Source organism: Neofelis nebulosa, chromosome 17 (assembly GCF_028018385.1).
Source record: "Neofelis nebulosa isolate mNeoNeb1 chromosome 17, mNeoNeb1.pri, whole genome shotgun sequence".
NCBI lineage: Eukaryota > Metazoa > Chordata > Mammalia > Carnivora > Felidae > Neofelis > Neofelis nebulosa.
In genome coordinates, this window is record NC_080798.1 from 20129867 (window position 1) to 20155676 (window position 25810).

At 48.7% G+C, this 25810-nt stretch overlaps 1 protein-coding gene across 1 annotated transcript; it reads left to right on the forward strand.

The window, feature by feature from the left end:
* Positions 1-21303: 21303 nt before the first annotated feature.
* On the forward strand, positions 21304-23936 carry CEBPA (CCAAT enhancer binding protein alpha). The gene has a single exon (XM_058707639.1). The coding sequence runs from the start codon at positions 21444-21446 to the stop codon at positions 22521-22523; it is 1080 nt and encodes a 359-aa protein (XP_058563622.1). The 5' UTR covers positions 21304-21443; the 3' UTR covers positions 22524-23936.
* The last annotated feature ends 1874 nt before the right edge of the window (positions 23937-25810 follow it).

Sequence of the window (25810 nt, forward strand, 5' to 3'; positions counted from 1 at the left end):
ACTAAATACCCTTCATCATGTCACGGGAGAATGCATCCAATTTGCCGCATCCTTGGGCACCGTGCCCCATCTCCTCCTCAATGGTCAAATTCCCTGCCAAATGGAGTGATGCTTCAGCACCTGCTGTGAAAGGCTGGAGGTAAAAAAAGCCACAGTGAGTGAATGAAGGTGTGGGGACAGGGCTGGGGGATGGCAGAACATGCCATTAGATGGAGCAGGAGCCAGATTATGGAAGAATTTGTAGGATGTATTTTAGGTGCAAAATAACTTCAGTGAGCTGGATTGTGTTTTTGGAAAGAGGTCTGTAGCTGCTGGATGGAAGATGCATTATAAGGAAGCAGGACCGGAAGCAAGGAGCCCAGCGAGGGGAATATTATGGTTCTGGTGAGGAGCTGGAGGTTTGGACTAGGGTAATGGCTTTGGGCAGAAGGAGAGCCTGATACATACATGTTGAGTCATAATGAAGGGTAATACCGTCAACAGATGATGCTAAGAGATTAGACACGGAGCAGTCAGAGAAAAGGAGATGTGGGAATTGACTCCTGGGATTTTGGCTGAAGTAAGTTGGAGAGAAGGGGGGAAAACAAGGTCCAGTCTTAGGCCTGTCAACTCTGAGATCCTGAGAAACAACCAGAGGCACAGGTGAGATGCTGGATGACGGAGCTCAGACTTGGCATTGGGCTGGAGACACAGATCTGCAACTCAGTAGCACACAGATGGCACGTAACGCCAGGGAAGAGGGCGACGTCCCCCAGGAAAAGAGTGCAGAGAGAGAAGAGGGGGTGGCTGAGGCTGGGACCTCAGAAAGGAGGAGCCCATAAAGAGGACTGAGAAGCAGCAGGTTGAAGCTGAAGGAAGAAAGTGTTGCCACAAGAGAAGGTGGAGGTGTTTCTAGGAAGGAAAAGCAGCGAGGACGGAGGGCTGACTGCCCCATGGGGCGGAAGGCACCTCCCCTAGACCAGCTTCAGGAACGCGCCTGGGCTGTGGGAGTGGACTTGACCACATGAGCAAACTGATGAAAGATGAAGAAGAAGAGGGGGCTCATGGAGACAATGCTGTCAAGAAACTTGGTTGAGAAATAGGGAGGTGGTCGGATGTGGAACTGGTGGAGAGAGAGAGAGAGAGAGAGAGAGAGAGAGAGACTCTTGGTTTCCTTAGTGGGGGCGTGAGCCTGGGCCTGGACGCTCACCGACGGGCCCCTGAGCGGGAGAGGGCAATGGGTCCAGAGCAGGAGGAAAGGCCTTGACCTGGGCGGGAGGAGGCCACCTGCGTCCTCACAAAGGACGGGGAAGACAGGTGCCAATCAGGTGGCAGGCAGGTGAGAGGGTTGCATCCCGTGGGACTAGAGTGGGACACTGGCCGAGTAAAGACGCAGGAAGGGGAACAGGAGAGGAATGGAGAGAGAGAGAGACAGAGATTGGGAGAGAAGCAATCACAGAGCCGACGAGAGGAAATGGTCCTTGGGTTGCTAAGAACAGTGAAGAAAGAGCTCATCTCGTGAAATTCAGAGTGCCGAAAATAATGAGAAAATCCTCCGCGAGACAGGGGGAGAGGGGTTACCAGAGTCCCCACAAAGGAATGACCGTGTCTCAGCCTTGTGTCTCCCTGGCAACACGGTGGCATCAGACAGTGAACCACCACATCGGCAGTTCTGGAAAGAGTTCAGTTTTCGAACCCAGAGCTCTCCACCAAGGCTGAGCAGCACTCAAATGCAGAGCACAAAACAAAGACATATTTAAGTCATCCCAAGATTCATAAAGTTTACGCTCCCAGACAACCCTGAAAATTTGCCAGAAGGCGAAATCCAGCAAGTGAGAAAATGAACCCACGAGAAAGATACTAAAACCAGTGACGAGCGAAGAATCGGGGGCAGAGGGTGTGCATACAATTAAATGGCAATCATTGCTGGCTGGTTTTTTACAAGACGGTTGAAACTCAGGCACAGATCGTGTAAACATGAAAGATGGCGGGAAAGAGAGGGCGGAAGGAAGTGAAAGCCCAGTAAGTTCTTCATCTTGTTCAGGGGAGGATATAGACACTGAGAGAAAAACGCGTGTTAAAAAATGTAATCACCGGGGGCGCCTGGGTGGCGCAGTCGGTTAAGCGTCCGACTTCAGCCAGGTCACGATCTCGCGGTCCGTGAGTTCGAGCCCCGCGTCAGGCTCTGGGCTGATGGCTCAGAGCCTGGAGCCTGTTTCCGCTTCTGTGTCTCCCTCTGTCTCTGCCCCTCCCCCGTTCATGCTCTGTCTCTCTCTGTCCCAAAAATAAATTAAAAACGTTGAAAAAAAAAAATTAAAAAAAAAAAAAAAAAAAAAAAATGTAATCACGGGGCGCCTGGGAGGCTCGGCCGGTTAAGTAAGCATCTGACTCTTGGTTTCAGCTCAGGTCATGATCTCACAGTTTTGTGGGTTCCGCTCAGGTCATGATCTCATGGTTTCCTGGGTTCCAGCCCCGCGTGGGGCTCGTCTGCACTGACAGTGCAGAGCCTGGGTGCAGAGCTTGCTTGGGATTCCTTGTCTCCGGCTCTCTCTGCCCCTCCCCATCTCACACTGTCTCTGTCTCTCAAATAAACAAACAAACAAACTTTAAAAATGGAATCATAATCCTAGAAGAAGAGATGACATATAAACTCTCCATGTTTCTAATTCCCAGAGAGCAAAGAATGGGAGAAGAAAAGTAAAAGCAACGTAAAAGCCTTTTCATCAAAGCCAGTAAAAGGTTTTTAAAAATGAAAAAAAAGGCGGGGGGTTCGCCTGGGTGGCTCAGTCGGTTAAGGGTCCAACTCTTGATTTCGGCTCAGGTCATGATCTCACGGTTTGTGAGATCAAGCCCCACTTGCTTGGAATTCACTCTCTCCCCTCTCTCTCTGCCCCTACCACGTGCTCTCTCTATCTCTCTCAAAATAAATAAACTTAAAAAAAAAAAATAAATAAAAATAAAAATTAAAAAAGATAAGAAAAAATGTCTTTTTAAAAAAAGGTTTTGTTTATTTAAGTCATCTTTGCACCCAACGTGGGTCTCAAACTCACTACCCTGAGATCAAGAATCATATGCTCTTCTGACCGAGCCAGCCAGGCGTCCCAGAAAAAAAAAAAAGAAAAAACAACTTCTATTCAGAAATAGAAAGAGAAAACCCAAAAGATGACGGTAGAAACAGTTCTAAACATATCTCATTGAGGAAAGTAGATGAGTGAGTTACTGGAAAAATATAGTAAAATTTCTCAGCAAAGTTGTCTTCTCTTTTCCATCCCAGTTGGAAGGTGTTGAGGAACACCTCTAAAGCTATCTTTACTGATAAATATACCGGTTACTATGGCTGCGTAATAAATGACCCCAAAACTTCGTGGCACAAAACTATTTATTTTGCTCAGAGGTTCTGAGGGGTGGGCACGGGGACAGGATCCAGTGGAAATGGCCTGTCTGCTCTTGATGTTTGGGCCTCGGTTTGAAGACTCGAAACCTGGGCTGGCAGTTGGTGCCAGCTGTTGCCAGGAAGCCCGCTTTCCCCTCGTGTGGGGCTCTCCACGTGGCCTGGGATTCCTCACAACCCGGTGGCTGGGTTCCCAGGGAGGCAACCCAACACACAAAGAGCCAAGGGGAACCTGGAAGCCACACAGCATCACTTCCATCTGTTTGTTAGCCGTGAGTCACTAAGGCCAGCTCACACTCTAAGGGAGGAAAGTTAGATCCCACTTTTCGTGAGAGAAGGGTCAGAGAATTGGGGGATGTGTTTTTAAAAGTGGAATATGATAACATTTTAAATGTTCTATATAAAGCAACTCTAAAACTTTAATTTTACAGCAAACCTAAGATACCATACAACTGGCTATAAAGACAGACTTTGAAACTTTAGTCTTAGTGATTTGTCATTAACAGATTCTTTATTAAGTTTTGCATTTTCCTTTTCTCCAGCTCTCAGATCAGGCAAATCGATGAGAACTACAGTCAAGAAAAACCCATTTGCTATTTACAAAAGAAAATTCAGGATAAATAAGAAGGCTAAAACATTTGTTTAAAGGGATGTGAAAAATACATACAAAATATCTTAGAAAAATAACTCAGGGTGAAAACATTAGGGAATTCAAATTCCTTACCCTAACAAGGAATCAGGAAAACAGAAGTGAAAACAACAATGAGATATCAAACAAATGAAATTTGAAAGTACTAACAATAGCCACGTTGTTGGCATAGGTGTAGAGAAGGGTATATATAATCACTATTGGTGGGTGGGTGGAAATTTTACAGGCTTTTTAGAAGATAATTCGCAGTAGCTGCCAAATTTTAAACCCCATACCCTTCAGCCCAATACTTCCATTATTAAGTATTCGGCCTACATACATCCTTACGGACACAATACTATGTAAAAACTATGCAGTATTTTTGTAAAAGGAAGATCTATTCATAATGACATGGAAGGATTCCCAAAACACAGCATTAAATGAAAATAGCAAGCAGCAGGACAATACATGAATACAATACAGCATGAAGTCTCTTGTTTGTTTTTGTTTTTGTTTTTTTTTATTTAAGTAGGCTTCATGCCCAGCGCAGAGCCCAGCATGGGGCTTGAACTCACGACCCTTGTATCAAGACATGAGCTGAGATCAAGAGTCAGAGGCTTAACTGACTGAGCCACCCAGGTGCCCCGATCCTCTTATTTGTTTTTTAATTCTAGAATGAAATTGTGGATGATATCTTGTTTATGTTCATACAGATACAAATACAAAGAAAAATGTGAAGAGGGATTTGCATTAAACTGATAATAGTGACTTCCTCTCAACACTGCAGTAGGATTAGAATTGGGGGATAGATGGCAATTTAGTTTTTTGTCCCTTTACATCCTGCTCTATTTTGGAAGTCTTAAGTGTGAAATATACATTTATTAGCTGTATAATTTTAAATATTCCAGATAAAATGAACGTTTTTCTTGTTCTGTAATTTTACCAATTGCTGCTTTATTGAGATGTAACTCCCATACCGCACAATTCACCCATTCAAAATGTACAGCTTGATGATTCCTAGTATATTCACAGAGTTGTGCAACTACCATCACAATTACAGAACATTTTCTTCACCCTCAAAAAAACCACGCACCCTTTGGCTACCACCCCTACCCCCATCCTATCTTCCCAGTCCTAGGTAACCATAGATTTGTGTCTCCATAGAGTTCCCCATTCTGCACACTTCATACAAATGGAATCATATCATATGCAGTCTTTTGTAACTGGCTTCTTTCAGTTAGCATAATATTTTCAAAGTTCATCCGTACAGTAGATGTGTCAATACTTCATTCCTTTGCATGGCCAAATAATATTCCATTGTGTGGATATACCACACTTCGTCTATACCATTCAGCAGGTGGTGGGCATTTGGGTTGGTTACACCTTTGGGCGATTGTAAATAATGCTACTGTGAATATTCACGTACAAGTTTTGTGTGGACATATGTTTTGATTTTTCTTAGGTATATACCAAAGTGTGGAGTTGCTGGGTCAAATGGGAGATCTGTGTTTATGAGGAACTACCAGACTGTCTTCTAATGTGGCTGCCCCACCAGCAGTGTATGAGTTCCAAGTTCTCCACATCCTCACCAGCCTTCGTTATCTGACTTTTGATTATAGCCATCCTAATGTTTTTTTGTGAGCTGGTTTCTTGTTGAGGTTTTTATTTGTATTTCTCTGGTCATCAATAATATTTAACACCTTTTCATGTACACATTGACCATTTGTATACCGTCTTTAGAGAAATATTTGTTCCAATCACTAGCCCATTTGTAATGGATTAATTTTGTTGTTGAGTTCTAAGAGTTTTTTCATTCTAGACATAAGTCCCTTATCAGAGATATGATTTGCACGTATTTTCTCCATTGTGTAGGCTGTCTTTGTGCTTTCTTACCAGTGTCATTTGAAGCACACAAGTTTTTAATTGTGATAAAGCGACATTTACCAATGTTTCTTTTGCTGCTTGTGCTTTTAGTGTCCTGAGAAATCACTGCCTAATCCAAGGTCATCAAGCTTTACTCCTGTGTTTTCTTGTTTCCCTTTTATAGTTTTTGCTCTTCTATTTAGGTATTTGATCAGGTTTGAGGTAATATTTGTATATAGTATGAAGTAGGGGTCCAACTTCATTCTTTTGCATATAGATAGCCACCTGTCCCAGCACCATTTGTTGAAGAGACTATTCTCTCCCCCACTGAATAGTCTTGCCACCCTTGTCAAAACATCGACTTACCATAGACACATGGGTTTATTTCTGGGCTCTTAATTTTATTCTATTGATCCATCTATCCTTATGCCAGTACCCTCACTGTCTCAATTACTTTTGCTTTGTAATAAATTTTGAAATTAGACAGCGTTAAGTCCTCCAAATATTATTTTTCTTTTCAAGATTGTTTGGGATACTCTGGGTTCCGTGAGTTGCATATAAGTTTTAGGATCAGTATGTCAATTTCTACAAAGAAGCCAGCAGAGATTCTGATAGGGATTGTGTTGAATAAAATAAACTTTTTAAATGGTGTATTAATTACTATGTTATTATTATTTCATGGGAAAATGGGAATAAAGTAGCATTCACCAAGTGGCTTCATAACACAACTTCAGGAGTTCACAGATGTCGGTGTGTGTCATCATCTGGATCCAGAATTGCCAAATTCTCACTCTATTGCTTCCTACGGAACCTTTCAAAACAATACTTCCTTCTCCATCTATGTGGAACAATTTAGGCCTATAGCATTTCTAATCTGCATTACTGAAGCATGTTCCAGAAGCCACTCTGCCTTTACTCTGATCTCCTTTAACATATCCTCCAGCTTTAAGTCAGAATCAGCCATCTAAAAATCAAACATGATTCTCTCTCCTCCTTTTGAAAAACACTTCAGTGACTATCCATGACCATGAAGATAAAGCTCAAATTCCTTAATATACTTATAAGGCTCTTCTAAGTCTCTCTTCTACTCATCTGCTGCTTATCTTTTATCCCTCCTCAGTAATACCAACCCAACTCTATATTTCAGGCATGCCAGAAATCTACAGTCCCCAGGTACACCAGCCACCCTGATGCCTGCACTGGCACACGTGTGGCCTTTACTAGAATGCCTTTCCCTGTCATCTATCTGGAAATCTATGATGATGGTGATGATGATGATAGAACAGACATGTATTTGGTATTAAAATTTAAGCCATAAGAAGTATATAAAATTGAAATTAAAAAATCTTCTCCTATTCTCAACCTCCAGTCACATCCTTTTGTTCTATCAATTTTTACTTTATGTATTTTGAGGCTCCATTATCAGGTGCATACACATTTATGATAATCATATCTTTATAATGTATTGACCTTTATATCATTATGAAGCATCCCCTTTTCTGGTAATACTCTTTGCCTTTAATACTATTTTACTGATTTTTTTTTTTTTTAATTTTTTTTTTTTCAACGTTTTTTTTTAATTTATTTTTGGGACAGAGAGAGACAAAGCATGAACGGGGGAGGGGCAGAGAGAGAGGGAGACACAGAATCGGAAACAGGCTCCAGGCTCCGAGCCATCGGCCCAGAGCCCGACGCGGGGCTCGAACTCACGGACCGCGAGATCGTGACCTGGCTGAAGTCGGACGCTTAACCGACGGCGCCACCCAGGCGCCCCTTACTGATGTTTTTATAATCACTCTAACTTTCTTATGTTTAAGGTTTACATGATATACCTTTTCCCAACCATTGATTTTTCAACCTGTTTGAGTCTTTATATTTAAAGCGCATTGCTCCTCGACAGCATATAATTGGGCCTTGCACTTTTATTCATTCTGACAACCTCTGCCTTTTAATTAGAATACTAGTCCTTTTTATTTAATATAATTATTTATATAGTTAGATTTAAGCCTATAATTTTACTATTTGTTTTCTGCTCACCCTTTCCATTTCTTTTTCTGTTTCTCTTCCTTTTGAGTAACTGAATGTTTTAGAATTCCATTTTAACTTGCCTATTGGGTTTTGTGCCTATGTCTTTTTGCTTTACTTTTTAGTTATTGCTCTAGGATTACAATATACATCCTCAGTTTTTCATAGTCTGCTAAGAGTTTATATTGCACCACTTCACATAAAATGTAGAAAGCTTGCAATCATATAGGTCCATTTATAGCCCCTAAACTTTATGCTATAATTGTTGTAATTATTACATCCACACGCATTATAAACCTCATAATACCATGTTATGTTTTTTTTTTTGCTTTAAACAATTATTTATATTTTAAAGAAATGAAGGACAAAAACTGTCTTTTATGTTTATCCACATATTTATCATTCCCAATGACATTCATTTCATCCTGCAGATCTGGGTTTCCATCTGGTTTCACTTTCCTTCAGTGTGACAAACTTTCTTTAGCATTTCTTGCAGTACAGGTTGGCTGCTGACAAATCCTCTTAGCTTTTCTTTAACCTAAAAATATCTTTATTTCACCTTTATTCTTGAAGGATATATTCACTAGATCTAGATTTCTGGGTAGACCTTTTTTTCTTTCCCACCAGTACTTTCAAGATGTTGTTCCACTGCCTTCCAGTCTCCTTTGTTTCTGATAGAAGTCCAAGGTCATTTGAGTGTTTGTTTCCCTGAATGTAATGTGTCATCTTTTTTCATTTTTTTTTCAATATATGAAATTTATTGTCAAATTGGTTTCCATACGACACCCAGTGCTCATCCTTAAAGGTGCCCTCCTTAATACCCATCACCCACCCTCCCCTCCCTCCCACCCCCCATCAACCCTCAGTTTGTTCTCAGTTTTTAAGAGTCTCTTATGGTTTGGCTTATCTGACTACTTTCAAGATTTTGTTTTCATCAAGTTTTCAGCAATTTGACTACAACGTCCCTAGGCATGTTGTTGTTTTCAAGATCCTGCTTTGGAGTTTCCTGAGCATTTTGAATCTATAAACGTTTGCCTCTGCCAAATTTAGCCATTTCTTTCAACTATTTCTTCAAGCATTTTCAGTCCCGTTTTTTTCTCTCCTCTCTTTCTAGGGCTCCAATTACATGTGTGTTAAATCTTTTGACATTACCCCACAGGTCTTTTAGGAACTGCTCATTTATTTTCAGTCTTTTTAAAAAAGATGTATGATCTTCAGGCTGGATAACTTCTACTGAATTATCTTTAATTTTACTGAATCTTTATTTTGTCCTCTTTTCTGCTTTTAGAGCCATCAAGTGAATTTTTAAATTTCCGATATTGCAATTTTCATTTCTAATACTGACTTTTTCATTTCCAGGATTTCTACTTGGTTCTTTTTTATGATTTATATTCTGCTGAGATTTTCTATTATTCTCTTAATGGACAACCATGTTTCCTATATATCTCCTTGGGCATAGTGTTAATACTTTAAAATCCTTGTCTGCTGTTCCAGTATCTGAGTCATGTTGGGGTTGGTCTCCATTGGTTGTGTTTTTTGTTTTTTGGGTTTTTTTCTTTTTTGGAATGAGTGATGTTATCTTGTTTTTCTGGAAGGTTAGAAAATTATATTTTATATCCTAGACATCGTGAATGATGCTTTGTAGAATCTCTGGATTCTGTAATGTTCCTCTGGAAAAAAAGCTGATTCAGATTTTGCCATGCAGTAAATTTGACTGAATTCACACTGTAAATTTTGTCTCCTCTGTGGTGGGTGGCCTTGTCTGCTGCTTGGTGTCTGTGCCATGCATGTGCAGATTAGGAGTCAACCAGAGATTTGGGTAGAATTTGTGCACAGAATTTGGGCACCACCTCCCCTTTCTTGGATACTCTTTCCGCACTTTCCAGTAACTGCGGTTGTCCTAAACTGTGTCCTCTGGTTCTTCATCAAGCCAGTAATACTGATAGATTTCCTATCAGAATTTTAGCTGCCCTGCCTGCAGAGACTGGGGCCTGCCTTGAGGATAAGTGCTTTTTAAAAAAAATCTTTTTTTTAAAGTTTATTTATTTTTGATGGAGAGAGAGAGAGAGAGAATATGAGCAGGGGAGGCGCAGAGAGAGAGGGAGACACAAAATCTGAAGCAGGCTCCAAGCTGTCAGTAAAAAGCCCGACACTGGGCTCGAACCCACAAACCAGGAGATCACAACCTGATCCGAAGTTGGATACTTAACCAACTGAACCACCCAGGCGCCCTGAGGCTCAATAAATGCTTTTTAAAGAAATTCACACTGTGATGGTTTTTTCTTCTAAGTGTCGACTTTCCCCCAGCATCTGCCTGCTTTTTTCATTCTCCAGTATCTTCAGGTAGTTGAGTTTTAGATTTTGTCCAGAGCTTCTAGTTGGATATATCATTTTATTTTTGTTGATTCATTCTAAAGAAGTCTTTGGCCAGAAAAAAAAAAAAAAAAAAAAAAAGCTAGGAATCCTGATCGCATTGTTAAGGGATTTTGATTTTTAAGATTTATAATAGGGAATTTTCTAACACCCTATGTTAGTCTTATTTTGTACCCTTATTGGTAAAGTTGATCCTCAACATTTAAGAGCTATTAATGGGGTATTGCATTTAATCCTCACAACTCCTCTGTGGGGCAAAGATGGCTTTATTACCCCCATTTTAGAGACAATAAAACTGAGCAAGAAAGGTGAAGCTGCTTGTCAAAGTCACTGTGCATGAGTGGCATTCAAACCAGCCCCTTACTCCACAGCATGTTTTCGTTCATCTGGCTATGAGACACCGCTTGCAAAGAGGGCAAGTTACCAGGGCCAAGCCATAGCTGGAGAGAGAAGGTGGAAGGAGTCATCTGTGACTTTGATCTTGGCCCAGGTCTCGTTAGTCATCCAAGTCAGAGACTTATCCCAGCTGGGCAAAACCAACAGAATCCACGCTAACTAGTTAAAGAGAATAAAGTTAAAGAAGAGTTCGAGAAAATGGTAGGAAGTTGGCAACGTCTCTAGGAAGACCAGAGGATCCAGAGTAGAGGCTGTGTGGCCAGCCTGCATACGTGTAGCACCCCAAACACTCTTGGTCATTCTCCCAAAGTGAAGTCCAGCAGCACCTGTTCCTACACTCCTCTCAGTCGTGCCAACGGCTCTTGTCAGTGTGTACGTTGTCAGTTCTTCCTCACATGCCTCATCCCAGCTGGAAGAGGGCGTTTCTGGCTTCTGCGTGGGGAGGTGGGACATCCCCGGATGTTGGAAGGATGTTCAAATGGTGCTGGGCAACCAAAGAATTCAATCAATGTGCACATTCCATGTTAGTGAGCCATTGGGCAGATCCTGTGTGACCTGCTTTTCTTATAATAATTTCTCCCAGTAAGAGGCCAGAACAACCCCTTTCTATGCTGCCTGACTTTGAGTTTCCCTCGTTTAGAGAAAAGCCAAACTCTGCTAGCAGACAGTTTTATAGGAGCATGACTCACGCTGGCTTTTGTTTAACTGTTATTGCACCTTGACTATGATAAAGTGACTGCATTTGGAATGTAAGCTGGATTTTTCTAATCAATTATAATAAAAATCAGATTCTAAAGATACACTCGCTGAAACTCTCAATTTGTTCAGGGTCACCTCCAAGTTATTGACCAAACAGCAAGGCTTTGTAATAGCGCTCCCCTGGTTCCCAAGACTGAGCTGGGATCTGGGCCGTGGGGGGTTATCTAGCCAAAAGGGAGTGTCTGGACAGCTTAGTGGGTTATGTGCTTTCCAAGTGACCTTTGGAATTTTGACTGAAAATGGCAGAGACGGAACCAATTGGAGGGATGGGAAGGGATAACCCTGCCCCACCCGCAGTCCCTGAACTGCTTAAATCAATATGCTCAGGAAGCTCAATCCCATATTTGGGGTAAATGAGTTCATGTCGCAGGAAAGAATTTTACTGTAACTGATCGGTTTATAGATTTTCTTGGGGACAGCAATGAAAAGTTTGGGCTTTTATGGTCATTTGGTCCTGTTCTGTTATAGAAAAACTAAATTACACTCCCTTCATATTATCCCAAGACTAGTGTTCTCAGGGAATATTCAGCAATCGTGTTTTGCAATTTTTGGAGTAACCCCAATTCCTTACGAGGTAATTATTGTTTAGTTCATTTATATATCTTAATGTACAATAAAAATGTCTAACCTGCTTGCAAGTCCTTCTCCAGTTTTCCTGCCTAGGTGCCCTTCCTGAGATGTTCTAGACAGAGATGAGCATACGTATAGGCCCTTCCCCTTCTTTTTACACAAATGGAGATATATTATACACGTTTTCTGCACTGTATATATACATATGCACACACTTATATACGTGTGTATGTGTATTTTATATTGACATATTATGTGTGTATATATGTATTTTTATATATGCATATATTATATATATGTGTGTGTGTAAATGAACATATCAGAGCTTTTTCCATATGTGTTCATACAGATTTTCATCCTGTTTCACAAAGACACAGGATAATTAATCAGCTATCCACGATTATTTATCCGGTCTTCTATTAACAGGCAGACATTCAGCCAGCCTTTTGCAATTATAAATAGTCCTTTGGTCAATACCCATGTATGTAACTCTTTTGTACACGTGAGAGTTTATGGGATTACATTTCCGTAAGGGGGAATTGTTAAGAGAAGGGCTAACGACACTTTCAACTTAGATAGGTATTTTTAAATTGTTCTCCAGAGAGACTGGATCAATATATAATCCTGCCTGTTTGCTCTATCCATTTATCTGTATAGCAAATTATCAGACGTTTTTATCTTTACCCACCTGACCGGTGTAGTTTTAATTTGTATATCTTTTATTCAGAGAATCAGCATTTTTAAACATGTTTAAAATTCATTTGCATTTGCTGGGTTTTTTTATTTATAAACTCTCTGTAAATGCCCGTTTTCTTTTGAATTGGTTTTTTTTTTTTTCACACTGACTTGTAGAAGTTCTTTATATATACAAATACTTGAGCTTTTCTCATTTAAAATAAAGCTGACTTGTTAAACATAGAACTAAATGTGATTCAGTGGCTATGACTCGGTAAGATCCTCCCTATGAGCAAATTCACAAGTCAGACAACAATTTATTCTCAGGGCACATTTTCGGATGTTTTAACATGGAAAATAAGGTCATTCAAAAGCATTTTGAAGTTATTTGCGAAACTATGCAATCCATTGTGGCATTATATATTTGTAGAGTAAATGTAGACTTTAAAACATTTTATAGTTTATAAAACTATAAAAATTATAAAACTGTAAAATTAAGGTGACTTAAAATATTTTTATAGTTTATAAAACTATAAACGTAATAGATACATACTCATCTGCTTAAAAAGTCCAATATACACAAGTGTATAAATTTAAAAGAACAAGTTCTCTCTCGTCCTACAAAGGCAACACCACTGTTAACAGTTTGGTGTGTATTTCTCCCAACTTCTCTCTGTACACTGACTATATGTATATTTTAATAATTTTTTTTTTTTTTTTTCCCAGAGGAGGGAAGCTACATGCTGTTCTCCAACCTGCTTCTTTTCAGGTAGGGGTGAATCCTGGGTGTCAAGAATGGTAACGTTTGCAAACTCTTTTTTTAACTATTTGTCTGTTTCTGTTTGAAGATACACCCGAAGACATAAATCCTTGGAATCAGCCAGAAGGAATGGGGTCAATATGGTGGGTGCACGGAAGTGCGAGGGAAACGTACCCCATCTCCTGAGTAGTGGGGTTCCGTCAGGTCCACATGCTGAAGTACCCCCTCCCTTCCATGGGAGCCTGCCGGGAGGAAGGCCCGTTTTCTCCGGTGGATCTGATGTCCAGCCATGCCCAAGGACGAAGTCTTGCTCTCCTGGGGCACCTTCCCAACAGTGCCCCACAGGCAGAGGGGCTCTCTGCAGCCAAGGCAGAGGGGCGCTTCAAGGCTGTCTGGACTGAGGGTTTGCACTCCCCGAACGAGCCCAGTTCTGGAGGCCTCCCCGCACCAAGCCTTGTGTCCTAGCTGGGCTACATCTCTCCAGAGAAAGGGGCCATTTTTCCTCCCTGCAGAGGCACTCTCTGCTCAGCCAAGCCCCTGGGGGCCACATCTGCCTGAAGGGGCTTCTTATGAGTTAGCCCAGAAGTACTATGAGGACTCTCCAGGCCCTGGCAGTCCTGCCTGGCATGGCTTCAGGAGGCTCTGGACGGGTCTGCCCTTGGGGAGCCCTAACTTAGGGGGTCGGGTCTTCCCGAGCATCTTTCGGGGCCACCCTTGAGCTGCTCTGCTAGGCTCGGGGACGAACTGAGTTCTGGGAGGGTGGCCGGGTAGCAGTTTTCTTGAATAGAATCCATTCTTTTTTTTTTTTTTTTAATTTTTTTTCAACGTTTTTAATTTATTTTTGGGACAGAGAGAGACAGAGCATGAACGGGGGGAGGGGCAGAGAGAGAGGGAGACACAGAATCGGAAACAGGCTCCAGGCTCCGAGCCGGCGGCCCAGAGCCTGACGCGGGGCTCGAACTCACGGACCGCGAGATCGTGACCTGGCTGAAGTCGGACGCTTAACCGACTGCGCCACCCAGGCGCCCCGAATAGAATCCATTCTGTGTTCATTCGACAAATATTTGAGGCTCTACCATATGCCAAGGCCTGTTGTAGCTCTGGAAATAGGCAGAACAGGACAGACAAGGTCCTGTCTTTGTGGAGCTGGCATTCTAGTTGGGGGAAGCCAGACAGGGAACAAGTAAAATAAGTAAACAAGACCATTTTCCAGAGAGTGCTAGGAGGAAAATAGAACGCACAATGGCCTCAGGAGTGATGGGGGAGGGGTGGCTACTGTGCAACTCGGGCCTCCAAGGAAGCTCTTGGAGAATGGGAGAGAATGGGAGAGACTCTGAGAGACTGTGAGACTGAGATGACAGGGAAGGAATTGCTCCAACATCAGGAAGGAGCTTCCAAGGAGCCGGCAGAGCAAAGCGCAATGCCTGGAGGCTGGGAGATGCTAAGCTTGGCACACAGCAGACTGGGGAGCGGGGAGGAGTGAGGAGTCCGAGGACCTAAGAGAGGTGAGGGCCGAATCATGCGGGGCCTCACGGCCACATTGGGACATTCACTGCACATCTTCTCCTGGAAGGCGGGGGGGGGGGGGGGGGGGGGGGGGGGGGCGGGGGGCGGGGGGGGCGGGGGGGGCGTGTCACAGGGGTTGACAGAGGTGAGGGACATGGACTGAATGCACGTCTAATGGGAAACTCGGCTGTTTTGTGAGGAGAGTTGGGGGTCAAGGAGGTAGGGAGGGTGGCAGGGAGACCGGTTAGAGGCTGCTGCGGTGGGGGAGGGTGGCCACTGGAACCAGGATGTCTGTGGTGAGAGGGAGAAAAGGGCTGAACTGGGGACACGAGGTTGGAATTATTGCTGACAGACGTGTCTTCCAACAGAAGTAGAGCCAGGGGCCTCCAGACAAGGCCGGGAGCACTGGCGTCACTGCCCTCCTGCTCATGTGGAATGAGTGTGGCCTCCTCCACGGTGCCGAGACCCTGCCGGGCAGACCCCCAGGACCATTCTTAGACTCATGAACGAGGATCCCACTCATGCCCTCCTCTTGCTGCTCCCTTCCCTCAGGGTGAGGAGCCTACTGGACAAGAAACGCCATGCCCAGACAGCCCCGAGCCAGCTGCCTTGGCCTACGTGGGCCCTTTCACCAGGCATTCAGCAGTGGGCACACTCATCAAGGGGAGACAGGAAGGCGGCAATTTTCGGGGGGGGGGGGGGGGACGGCAGTGTTGGAGCCCTGTGCTGGGAACCTACTCCCACCTGACTAAGGACCCCTCCAGTGGAGGATGGCACCAGGAAGGAAGAGAAGGAGGCGGTGGCCCTCCCGGCACCATGTTCCAGAGTCAACTTCTAAATTCAAACCTGGCCTTCCAGGACATGACAAAGATTTATTTGTCAAGGCAGAAAGGTAGAACATATTTTATCTACCAGTCTGTCCGTTTGACTGATAACTTTTGGTATTTAAACAGATGGTATGTGGACTGCCATTTGTATTCTTGTCCCAGATCCCACAAGAATGTGCAATGGGCCTGCCCACATCCACTGCTTGCTTCCTGCAGTGTTCTCCAAATACCGGATGGGGAGTTCCGGGGTCCATCAGCTACCAACGGAGTTTTCTAACAAAACAGAATATAAGACTTTCCTTGGTTTGCTGAACAAAATTAAGATAATGGATAGAATTCTCTGAATTTTCATTTTTGACTCAGTTTTCTTTTTCTAAATTTTTTTACTGCCTGCTACTGCTTATCTGTTAGTAAGTTGCAAGCAAATGAGATAAACAAACAAGGCGGAAAAATCCATACATACATGATGGTAAATGAAACTTCAGAGAAAACTGGAAACAGTTGATTCTGATGAATCTGACAGTAGGGGCCTTTTATGGATCTGAGTCCTCATGGTTATGGTTTTATATGGTACACATATAATATAGTGACATTTCCTAACAGTTAAAGAATTTCTAGTTCATGGTATTGCGATTAATTATGCCCAGTAATGTTCTGTATGACTCCTAAGTGCCTTTGCCCTAGAACCAGCTGAGAATGCACTACAGTGAATTATTGCCCCCAGTTTACAGAAAAGAAGACAGAGGCTCAGAGAAATTCAACTTGCCCGAGATCACCCAGCTAGTAAATGGTGAATTTAACTGGCCTCCTAGTGATCTAGGATGTACACTCTACTGAGGAATAAAAATGGTTTCCCCAAGTGTCCAGAGGCTGTTGGTAAGAAACACGAGACTCTTGATCGACTGTTCATTGGGTTCATCTGCTGTACCTACCAATATCTAAAACATAAAAATGAATTAGTATAAATCTCATTAGCCAGTGCATTTATCATAAAAAGTAACTTGCATTCTGTTTTGTGTGTCTAAGTTTTAGGAAGGTCTTTAAGAGCATTTTATTAAAACACTGTATTAGACATATTGTATGAGATTCTCATGCCCCCTAGTCAGAGCACAAACCGCACCTGGAAAGTGTAGCGTTCTTGTCTTTTGTCTTTTCTTAGTCCTTATTTATTATCTTAATGAGTCCTGCTTTGGAGTGACCAATCTCCTATCCATTAAGCTTTCGATAAAGCTAGAAAACTTAAAGTTGGTTCCCGTCTTGCTCTTCAGAATTTGATGAACTCTCAAACTTATATACGAATTCTTTTGTATGCATTGCATTAGGAAGGTTGAATCAAAGTAAAACAAAAAAATTTCCCAGGCCTCCGTTTGTCTCCTCAGAATGGTTAACCCTGGGAATGACCCTGGAATCAGGCTCCATCCCAGGGCACCCAACACTCAGCACCACAATGCATGGAGGTGGGCCTCCCCTCTCCCCACCGGGCCAGCCCTCCCCCAGCTCAGAAGAGCCTCCTCTTGTGAGCTGGCTGGAGCAAAATTCACACCTATGAAATGCATTTTCACTTCTGTTGCTGATTTTCTCCTTTGTAAAAAGTAGAGCCAGAGCTGCCTCTCCTCTCCCCTGGCCCCTGCAGTGGCAGAAGCCAGGCCCTGGTGAGCCTGTGGGACTTGGGGTGGGTCCCGGTCCCGAGGCCCCACCTGCTGAGCACATTGAGGCCAAGGCACTTGGAGAGTTCTCCCTCAGGGCTCTCCTCGGGAGCTGCCAAGTGTCATAAATTAAGACAAAAAAGAAGGATAGTAAAGGTGGTCAGAGAGAGGATTTATGCGCTTCTCTTATTACTGGCGCCATGTCAGTTGAGCGGGAGCCACACAGCCATCTCCCTCCCAAGTGAGTCCAGCCAAATGCTGACTGCCCACGCATCCTATCAGGCCACAACCCCCTGCCAGCCGTGGGCACCTCCCATGGAAAGTGGTTCCACAACCCTGGGGTCTCACCCAGGATCTAGAGCCAATTCTTACATCAGGGCTTGGACAGCTCCGGGACACTCCTGCACCGCAGACCCACAGACCACTACCTGCCCCCGAATCGCTTCCTTCCATCCCCTAGATGTTCTCTTAGACCTCAAAGGGAAAACTAAAATATGGCAGGTAGGTCCTGGCGGCTGTTCCTGGCCGACTGTCCTCTTCTCCAGAGCCACAAAGCAGGCAGGCGGGTGTCCTGCAGCTGACCCCAAGGGGCTTGGAGGAGATCCTCTATTTTCTCTGCGCTACGTATGTCGGCGGATGGTACCCCCAGACAAAAGCCAGGCATTCAGCCCCCACCCAGACCCCAAGTCCTGACATTCAAATCCATCCCTGTCCTCCACCCCCACCTGGGGCCTCAGGTCTCCATCGTTTTTCATCTGGTCCACCCTCCCCTGCCCAGCCTCTACCACAGTGCCCTTTCAGGAACTCAAACTGGATCACAGTGCTTGCCTGCTAAAAGCTGGACAGCCAAAGCCTTTGAGATGGCTCTCTCCTTCACTGGGAGTGGCCTTGGCCATGAACCCAGCCCTGTCTGTGGATCCAGCCTTATCTAGGCCCCTCCCCAGCAATCCCTGCACTCCAGCCCGCCACACATCTTGTCCTTTGTTATCAGAACATGCCAGGCACTCACTCGCAGCCTCTCCACCTTTGCACCTGCCGTTCCGTCTGCCCATCCTTCCAGCAAATTCCTGCTCATCCTTTGAGGTGCAGCTCAAAGGTCTACTCCTGCATGAAACCCTCTCTCACCACCTGTCTTGGCTCGTAAGACAAGTGCCATAACAAAATACCACAGACTGTGTGGCTTAAATAACAGCCATTCATTTTCTCACAGTTCTGGAGACTGGAAGCTACAGACAAGGATGCATGGTTGGACTCTGGTGAGAGCTCTCTTCCGGGCTTGCACACTCTGCCTTCTCCCTGTGTCCTCACATGGCAGAGGGAGGAAGGGAGGCAGGAAGGGAGAGAGAGAGAGAGAGAGAGAGAGAGAGAGAGAGAGAGAGATTTCCTTCTTCTTTTCTTATAAGGCCTATCAAATTAGAACCCCAACCTTACTTCATTTAATCTTATTACCTCCTAAAAACTGCATCTCAGAATACAGTCATACTGGGGATAGGGCTTTGACATATGAATTGGGGGGAGGGTCACAATTTAGCCCAGAATACCTCCCCAGACAAAGGTGGCTGCTGCTTCTCTTTGAGCCCCATATTCACCAGGGGAGGGTGTCCCTTTCCCATCCCCTGCCTTTTTGGAGTCACCTGTTCTGTGGGAAGGCCACTGTCTCCGAGCAGACCTTGTGAGCCGACCTATCTCCTGCCCGGAGCTCTGAGAGGGCAGGAGCCGCCTCTCACTCATCCGGGGGCCCTGAGCACCTTGCACAGAGCAGGCCTCCTGGGGAGAATTCTGGTTCTGCTGTGAGGACCTGTGGCACTGGATGTGGGCCCCACTTGGTGCCCCTGTTACCCCTACACGCCCTTATTGATCAGTCCTTATTCCTCTGCTGTCCAGAAAGCCTCTGTGGTCTCCTCCCATCCTAAGAGGTCACATTCTTGCTGCCTGTGCTGGAAACAGCAACCCTGCTCAGTAGACCAGGTGTCCATGCTAGGAACAGGACACTCTCAGTAGCTTGTGCTTTGCTGCTACCCTGCCACGGGCTGTTATTTTTAGCACTCACTGCAGAAAAAAACTGAAAATCTCACTGCATGTGTTCAGGTTTCTTCCAGGTCTCCTCAGGGGCCTGGTGCAGAAATGGGTCCTGCCTCTGGCCCAGAGAGCTGCTCCGGGCTCACAGAGGTTATTTATTTAATATATTTACTTTTACTCCCAGGCCAAAAGCTTAAAATATCTTGTGTATGAGCCCTGGACCAAAAAATGAAGCAGTTGGGCCATTAATCATTGGGAATATGTTGAATAGGAACTTGATTAAAGCACAGTATGTGTTCCCCAGACGAAGCTGCTTCTTTACAGTGACCACAGTGGAAGCTTGGCCTCCCGGGGCCGGCTGTGCTTTTGCGGGGCGCCTCCTTGAGGGCTCGGGGGAGGGCTCTGGCGCCTTGCCAGGCTCTGGAAGGCCGCCGTCTGCGAGGGGGTCTTGACCTGCGCAGCCCCGCTTTTCTCAAACAGGGACACCTCCGACCAACACCCAGACGGTGTCGGGCTCCAGCGCACAATCTTAAGGGGCGGTGGGGGGTAGAGGCAGGAGCGAACTGCCGGCCCAGGAGGCTCCCAGTGCAGGCCGGCTGCGCCCCTGGCCCGCCGGCGATCCCGGTATAGAACCAGCGAGGCGCCACGTGGCTGGAAGACGCGCTGCCTTAAACCCCTTCCTTCGGCTGCAGTGAATGCGGAGGAGGCGCCCAAGGGGCACCGGGGCCTGGCCGCCTTGTTCCCCAAGATCCCCGGAACACAGCGCCCTGCGTACCACTCGGCAGGGTTTTCCCGGTAGGTGATGGGACTCTGGGACGCCAAGATTCCCGAGGCCCCGGCTCCTTTGACACCCCCCGCTCCCGCCCTGGAGCCCACCCGAATGGGGAGGGGTACGCTGCAGTGGATTCTGATCCCGATTTGGGATCCCGGTCCCTGAGTCAAATTCTCCGCCTCCCTCTATGCGCCCCACCTCGCCCCGGTACCCCAGCCCAGGAATCCAGCTCGGCCCGTCCCGCAGGAAAAAAAAAAAAAAAAAAAAAATTGGCGGCCGAGAGCCGGGTAGCAGCGCCAGCCCCGCGCCTAGCAACCCTAGCGCTCCGGCTAGGAGAAGTAATTAAAAAGAAAAAGTTTTCCAAGCCCAAGCGGATGGACCGGCCGGGTCCTCCAGGCTCCGCGGCCGCAGCCGCCTCCCAGTCCCTCCGCTCCCCGCGGGGTCCTAGTGCCCGGCGTTACATAGCCCTTGGGACCCCAGAGGGCTTCGAGAGGCGGAGCGGGGAAGAGGTATTTCGGCGTGGAATCGGTGGGGTCATCAGGAGATCAGAGATAGAGACACAAAATCACCACGCTCCAGGACGCTGCCCTCCGCCTCTCCATGCCGCTGTATGCGCTGGGCCAGTACGTCCCAAACTGTTCCCTACCCCCCACCCCCGGCCCCTTCTCCACGCCGCAGCCTAGCAGAGAGACTCCGGCCCCGAAAAGGACGATTTCTAGCTTTTAAAGCGAGTCCGCGCCACAGTAACTCAGAGACCAAGAGTGGCCCTCCACCAGCCCACCCCCCTCCTCCGCGCAGCGTCTCGGTGCTCCCGGGCTCCCCGACCGTTGGCTGGAAGTGGGTGCCTCGGGGAAGCTAGAGGAGGGGGCCCCGTCACCGACCACGTGCGTGCGGGGGCGACAACTCGGCCCAGGGTGGGGCATCATGCGCGCGTCCGGGTTCGGCTGGCGGGGCAGGGGGTTAGTGGGCGTTGAGCCGCGGCCTCTCCTGGCCGGCGCTGCGCTCTGGCCCCACTCACCGCCCCCTCCGGAAGGCAGGCGCTAAGACCCAGGAGGCGCCGCTCCGCCGTCGGACACTAGAGGGCGAAGACCGCCCTGGTATAAATGCGGGTCCCGAGCGCGCCTGGCCATTAGCGACCGGGAGCTGCGCGGACGCGAGGGAGTCGGGGCTCCGGGTGGTCGGCAGCAGCATAGGCGCCCCGCGCAGGCTGGAGGCCGCCGAGGCTCGCCATGCCGGGAGGACTGTAGCTCCCCCATGGAGTCGGCCGACTTCTACGAGGCGGAGCCGCGGCCCCCGATGAGCAGCCACCTCCAGAGTCCCCCGCACGCGCCCAGCAGCGCCGCCTTCGGCTTTCCCCGGGGCGCGGGCTCCGTGCAGCCCCCCGCCCCACCTGCCGCCCCAGAGCCGCTGGGCGGCATCTGCGAACACGAGACGTCCATCGACATCAGCGCCTACATCGACCCGGCCGCCTTCAACGACGAGTTCCTGGCCGACCTGTTCCAGCACAGCCGGCAGCAGGAGAAGGCCAAGGCGGCTGCGGCCCCCGCAGGAGCCGGCGGCGGTGACTTTGACTACACGGGCGCCCCCGGGGGGCCCGGCGGCGCCGCGATGCCGGGAGGGACGCACGGCCCCCCTCCTGGCTACGGCTGCGCCGCGGCCGGCTACCTGGACGGCAGGCTGGAGCCCCTGTACGAGCGCGTCGGGGCGCCGGCGTTGCGGCCGCTGGTGATCAAGCAGGAGCCGCGCGAGGAGGACGAGGCGAAGCAGCTGGCGCTGGCCGGCCTCTTCCCCTACCAGCCGCCGCCGCCGCCGCCGCCGCCGCACCCGCACCCACCGCCCGCGCACCTGGCCGCCCCTCACCTGCAGTTCCAGATCGCGCACTGCGGCCAGACCACCATGCACCTGCAGCCCGGCCACCCCACGCCGCCGCCCACGCCCGTGCCCAGCCCTCACCCAGCACCGGCTCTCGGTGCCGCTGGCTTGCCAGGCCCCGGCGGCGCGCTCAAGGGGCTGGCCGCCGCGCACCCCGACCTCCGCGCGGGCGGCGGCGGCGGCGGCGGCGGCGGCGCGGGCAAAGTCAAGAAGTCGGTGGACAAGAACAGCAACGAGTACCGGGTGCGGCGCGAGCGCAACAACATCGCGGTGCGCAAGAGCCGGGACAAGGCCAAGCAGCGCAACGTGGAGACACAGCAGAAGGTGCTGGAGCTGACCAGTGACAATGACCGCCTGCGCAAGCGGGTGGAACAACTGAGCCGCGAACTGGACACGCTGCGGGGCATCTTCCGCCAGCTGCCCGAGAGCTCCCTGGTCAAGGCCATGGGCAACTGCGCGTGAGACTTGGGGCGGCGGGACCGCCCTGGGCCGGCCGCTGGCTGGGACCCAGGGAGTGGTTTCGGGTCTCCGGATCTCAAGACTGCCCCAGCGGCGCAGGCCGGGACTAGGAGATTCCGGTGCCGCCAGAAAGCCTGGCCTGCCGCGCGCGCCCCTTGCCTTCCTCTGCGCCAGATTCGGTGCGTCTAAGATGAGGGGTCAGGCAGTGGTTTCTCCCTGCCGGAGAGGAGAAGTGCCATGGGGCTCAGCCGGAAGCCCGGCAGCTCCAGTATTAAGGAATAACCTTGTGCCTTGGAAACGCAAACTCACCGCTCCGATTCCTACCGAGTAGGTGGAGCAAATACGTGCCTTGTCATTTTATTTGGAGGGTTCCTGCCTCATTCCTGAGGCTGCAGGCCTCCATGGGAGAAGGCAATGTGCGGCCTATGGCAGGAGAAAGGTTCAGGGAGCAGGGATCCCAACAAGCCAGCCCTAGCCGCTCCTCAATGCCTGTCCTCGGAGGGGAGGAGATACAGGGACTTGGAACGTTGTTCCACTAGTCCTACATGAAGGTGGAGGGTCCCTAGTTCCTTGCCTCTAATCTCCCAGCCTGTGACAGGCTGGGCTTCCCTGGGCAGAACCCACTGAGATGGGGGGTCACCAGGTGACCAGTGGGAGCCCCCTGCCCCCAGTCAGATCAGAAAGTTAGGTCATGGGTGAGCTGTAAGGACATGTGTTCATGGGAGTGGTGGCCTGGTGGAAGAGGGAAACCCAGAGATCTGGTCGGGGGTGGGGGTGGGGTGAAGGGACACTGGGACCATCAGCCTTGTACTGTATGTTGCCAGCATTGCATACAAACATGAAGCACAATCTGTCCATCCCAGAGGGACCGAAGTTATGAGAAGCTTTCCAAATATTTTGCTTTATCAGCCGATATCAACACTTGTATCTGGCCTCTCTGTGTCCCAGCGGTGCCTTGAGCAATGTGAATGTGCACGTCTATGCTAAACCACCATTTTATTTGGTTTTTGTTTTGTTTTGGTTTTGCTCAGATACTTGCCAAAATGAGACTCTTTGTCAGCAGCTGCAGGGAGGGTCTGCGGCTCTCTTTCCTTTTGGTTTTTGGGATTGCTTTTGCTCCCAAGGGAACCAAAGAGGTGAGGTGGGCTTCCTCTTTCCCCGGGTGGGGGGGGGGGGTGATGAAGGGGGTGTGGGGCTATGGGCCTCGCTCCCCTCTGGCCTGGGCTGCCCACAGGCTTGCCCCCACCAGAGGCCCTGGCTCCTGGTCTGGAGGGAGGCGGCCTCCAGCCAGCACGCACAGATCGGCGGGGCTGGGAGCAGGGAAGGACAGCTTGGTTCTCTTCTTTGGGGAGAACGCAGAGTTTCATGCTAGATGTTTTATGTATTATATCTATAATATAAACATATCAAAGTAAATGTTGGTGTCTTTTTAAAACCAGAAAAGCTACTTCCAAGGTTTTCTGTGGGCCAGGTCACATTTGTAAATAATCACGGCATATTCTCTGGCTGAGATCCTGACTTTCATTAGCTCTCCCATCCTGAGCCCTTCTTTACATTAAGGGGGTGACTTCTCCCAACCGAGGCAAATAAAGGGCAGAAGGAGGATAGACTCCAAGCCGAGAAAGCCCAAAGCCTGAAGAGAGAGTCCCCTGGGGGCTGGCGGGGAGAGGTTGAGGGGAAGGTCATAGGGCCTTGGTGTGGCCTCTGACCAGCCCCTGGGAGGAGCAGAGGGGCTCAGAGAAGGGTCCTTCTGCCTGAAGTTGCCACAGGCTCTATGGGACTTGAATAGGCCTGGCCCAGTAGCTCCAGGCTCCAGGGGTCCTTTGGCCACATTTGCTTCTCGATCACCTACTGCCCTAGCTCTATAGCAGCCTTGTTCATGCCTGGCCTGCCCTAGCCCACCAGCAGGACCCTGGGAAGGCAGGGAGAGGCCTTGAGGGGTAGGCCCCTCTACCCCTCCCCACTTGCTCTGGGTCACGCGGCTGCAGTCTACCCCGGCAGGGCCCTGAAGGGCAGCCTGAAGGCCGAGCACCCCTCCATCCCTTCTTCCATACCTGCCCTGCCCCAACCCACCCCAGGGAGGGGGCCCACGCCATCCCTGCAGTGGCTGTGTGGTCCTTCACCCACACCACCTGGCAAAGAGCCAGCCCCAATGTCCACCCTCCCCCCACCGTGCCCATCCTGGACCCAGTTCCCTACTCAGACGGCTGCCCTGTGAGGACAGGCACCCTGGCACCCCCTTAGCAGCAGTAACAGCCAACAGAAGGAGGGCCCACCCTCACGCCTGGTAGAACAGGGCCTGGCAGGAAGTAGCACAGGAGGCAGCCACAGCTTTCAGACTTTACTCTCGCTGAGGGTAAAAGGCAAACCCTCTTTACCTTCTGTTTTCACCCCAAGAGGGTTCACTTGAGCAGCTCACCATATGTGCCGATGCGGGCTGGGACAGTTTCAAGAAATTACACACTCTCTTTGAATTCTGAAAGCTCCAGCTTTACCTGCCTGCGTGGTTAACAGGGGTGATTTGCCCCCTTCCGGCCCCAGCCCCCGCCCTCTCTGTCCTGCATCTCGCCGCCTCCTCGCCCATGGCCGCCCTTGGCAGAGAAAAGGCCACGAGCCCGGTGTGGAGGCGGCTGCCTGCCCCACCGCCCTGGGAACCAAGGAGGCAGAGCCCGGCCGCCCGCCTAGAGGCCTAGGGCAGGCCACAGCTTGCTAGGCCCCAGCAAACCCTCTCCGAGTTCAGTGCTAATTCCAGTTTTTCTTGTTTGAGGGGGCCAAACCTCAGCCTCCCCCTTTGCCCCCAGAACAGATCCCAGGATGAGCAGGGGAGGGACACCCCTCCTGCCCTCTCTCCTCCCTCTCCCCTCTCCCTGCCCCATATCCCAGGGTTTCCTCTTTCAAAGCTGTCAGTCTGCTAAAGGGCACCCCTCCCACTGTAGATCCTGAGGTCCAGGGCAGACTTTGCTGGGACAGGACGGATCCAACCAAAGCTAACCCGAGGAAAGGAATGGGGCCAGTGGGGCCCCCAGTGGGGCCCCCCGGGAGACAGAGCAGCCAGCCAAGGGGAGGGGGTGGTGTGGGGTAAACTTGCCCAGCATGCACTCTGGGCCTGGCCAGAGAGGCGCCTGGGGAAGAGCTGCTCTTTGCCACCCACTGCTTCCTGCAGGGCCCCCACGGTTCCCCTCCTGACTGCAGCCTTCCTGAAGAGCCACTCCAAGAGCCTGGCACTGAACACACCCCAAGTATTACTGGATGCCCGCTGTGTGCCAGAGCCTGGGCCGAGGATGGGTCAC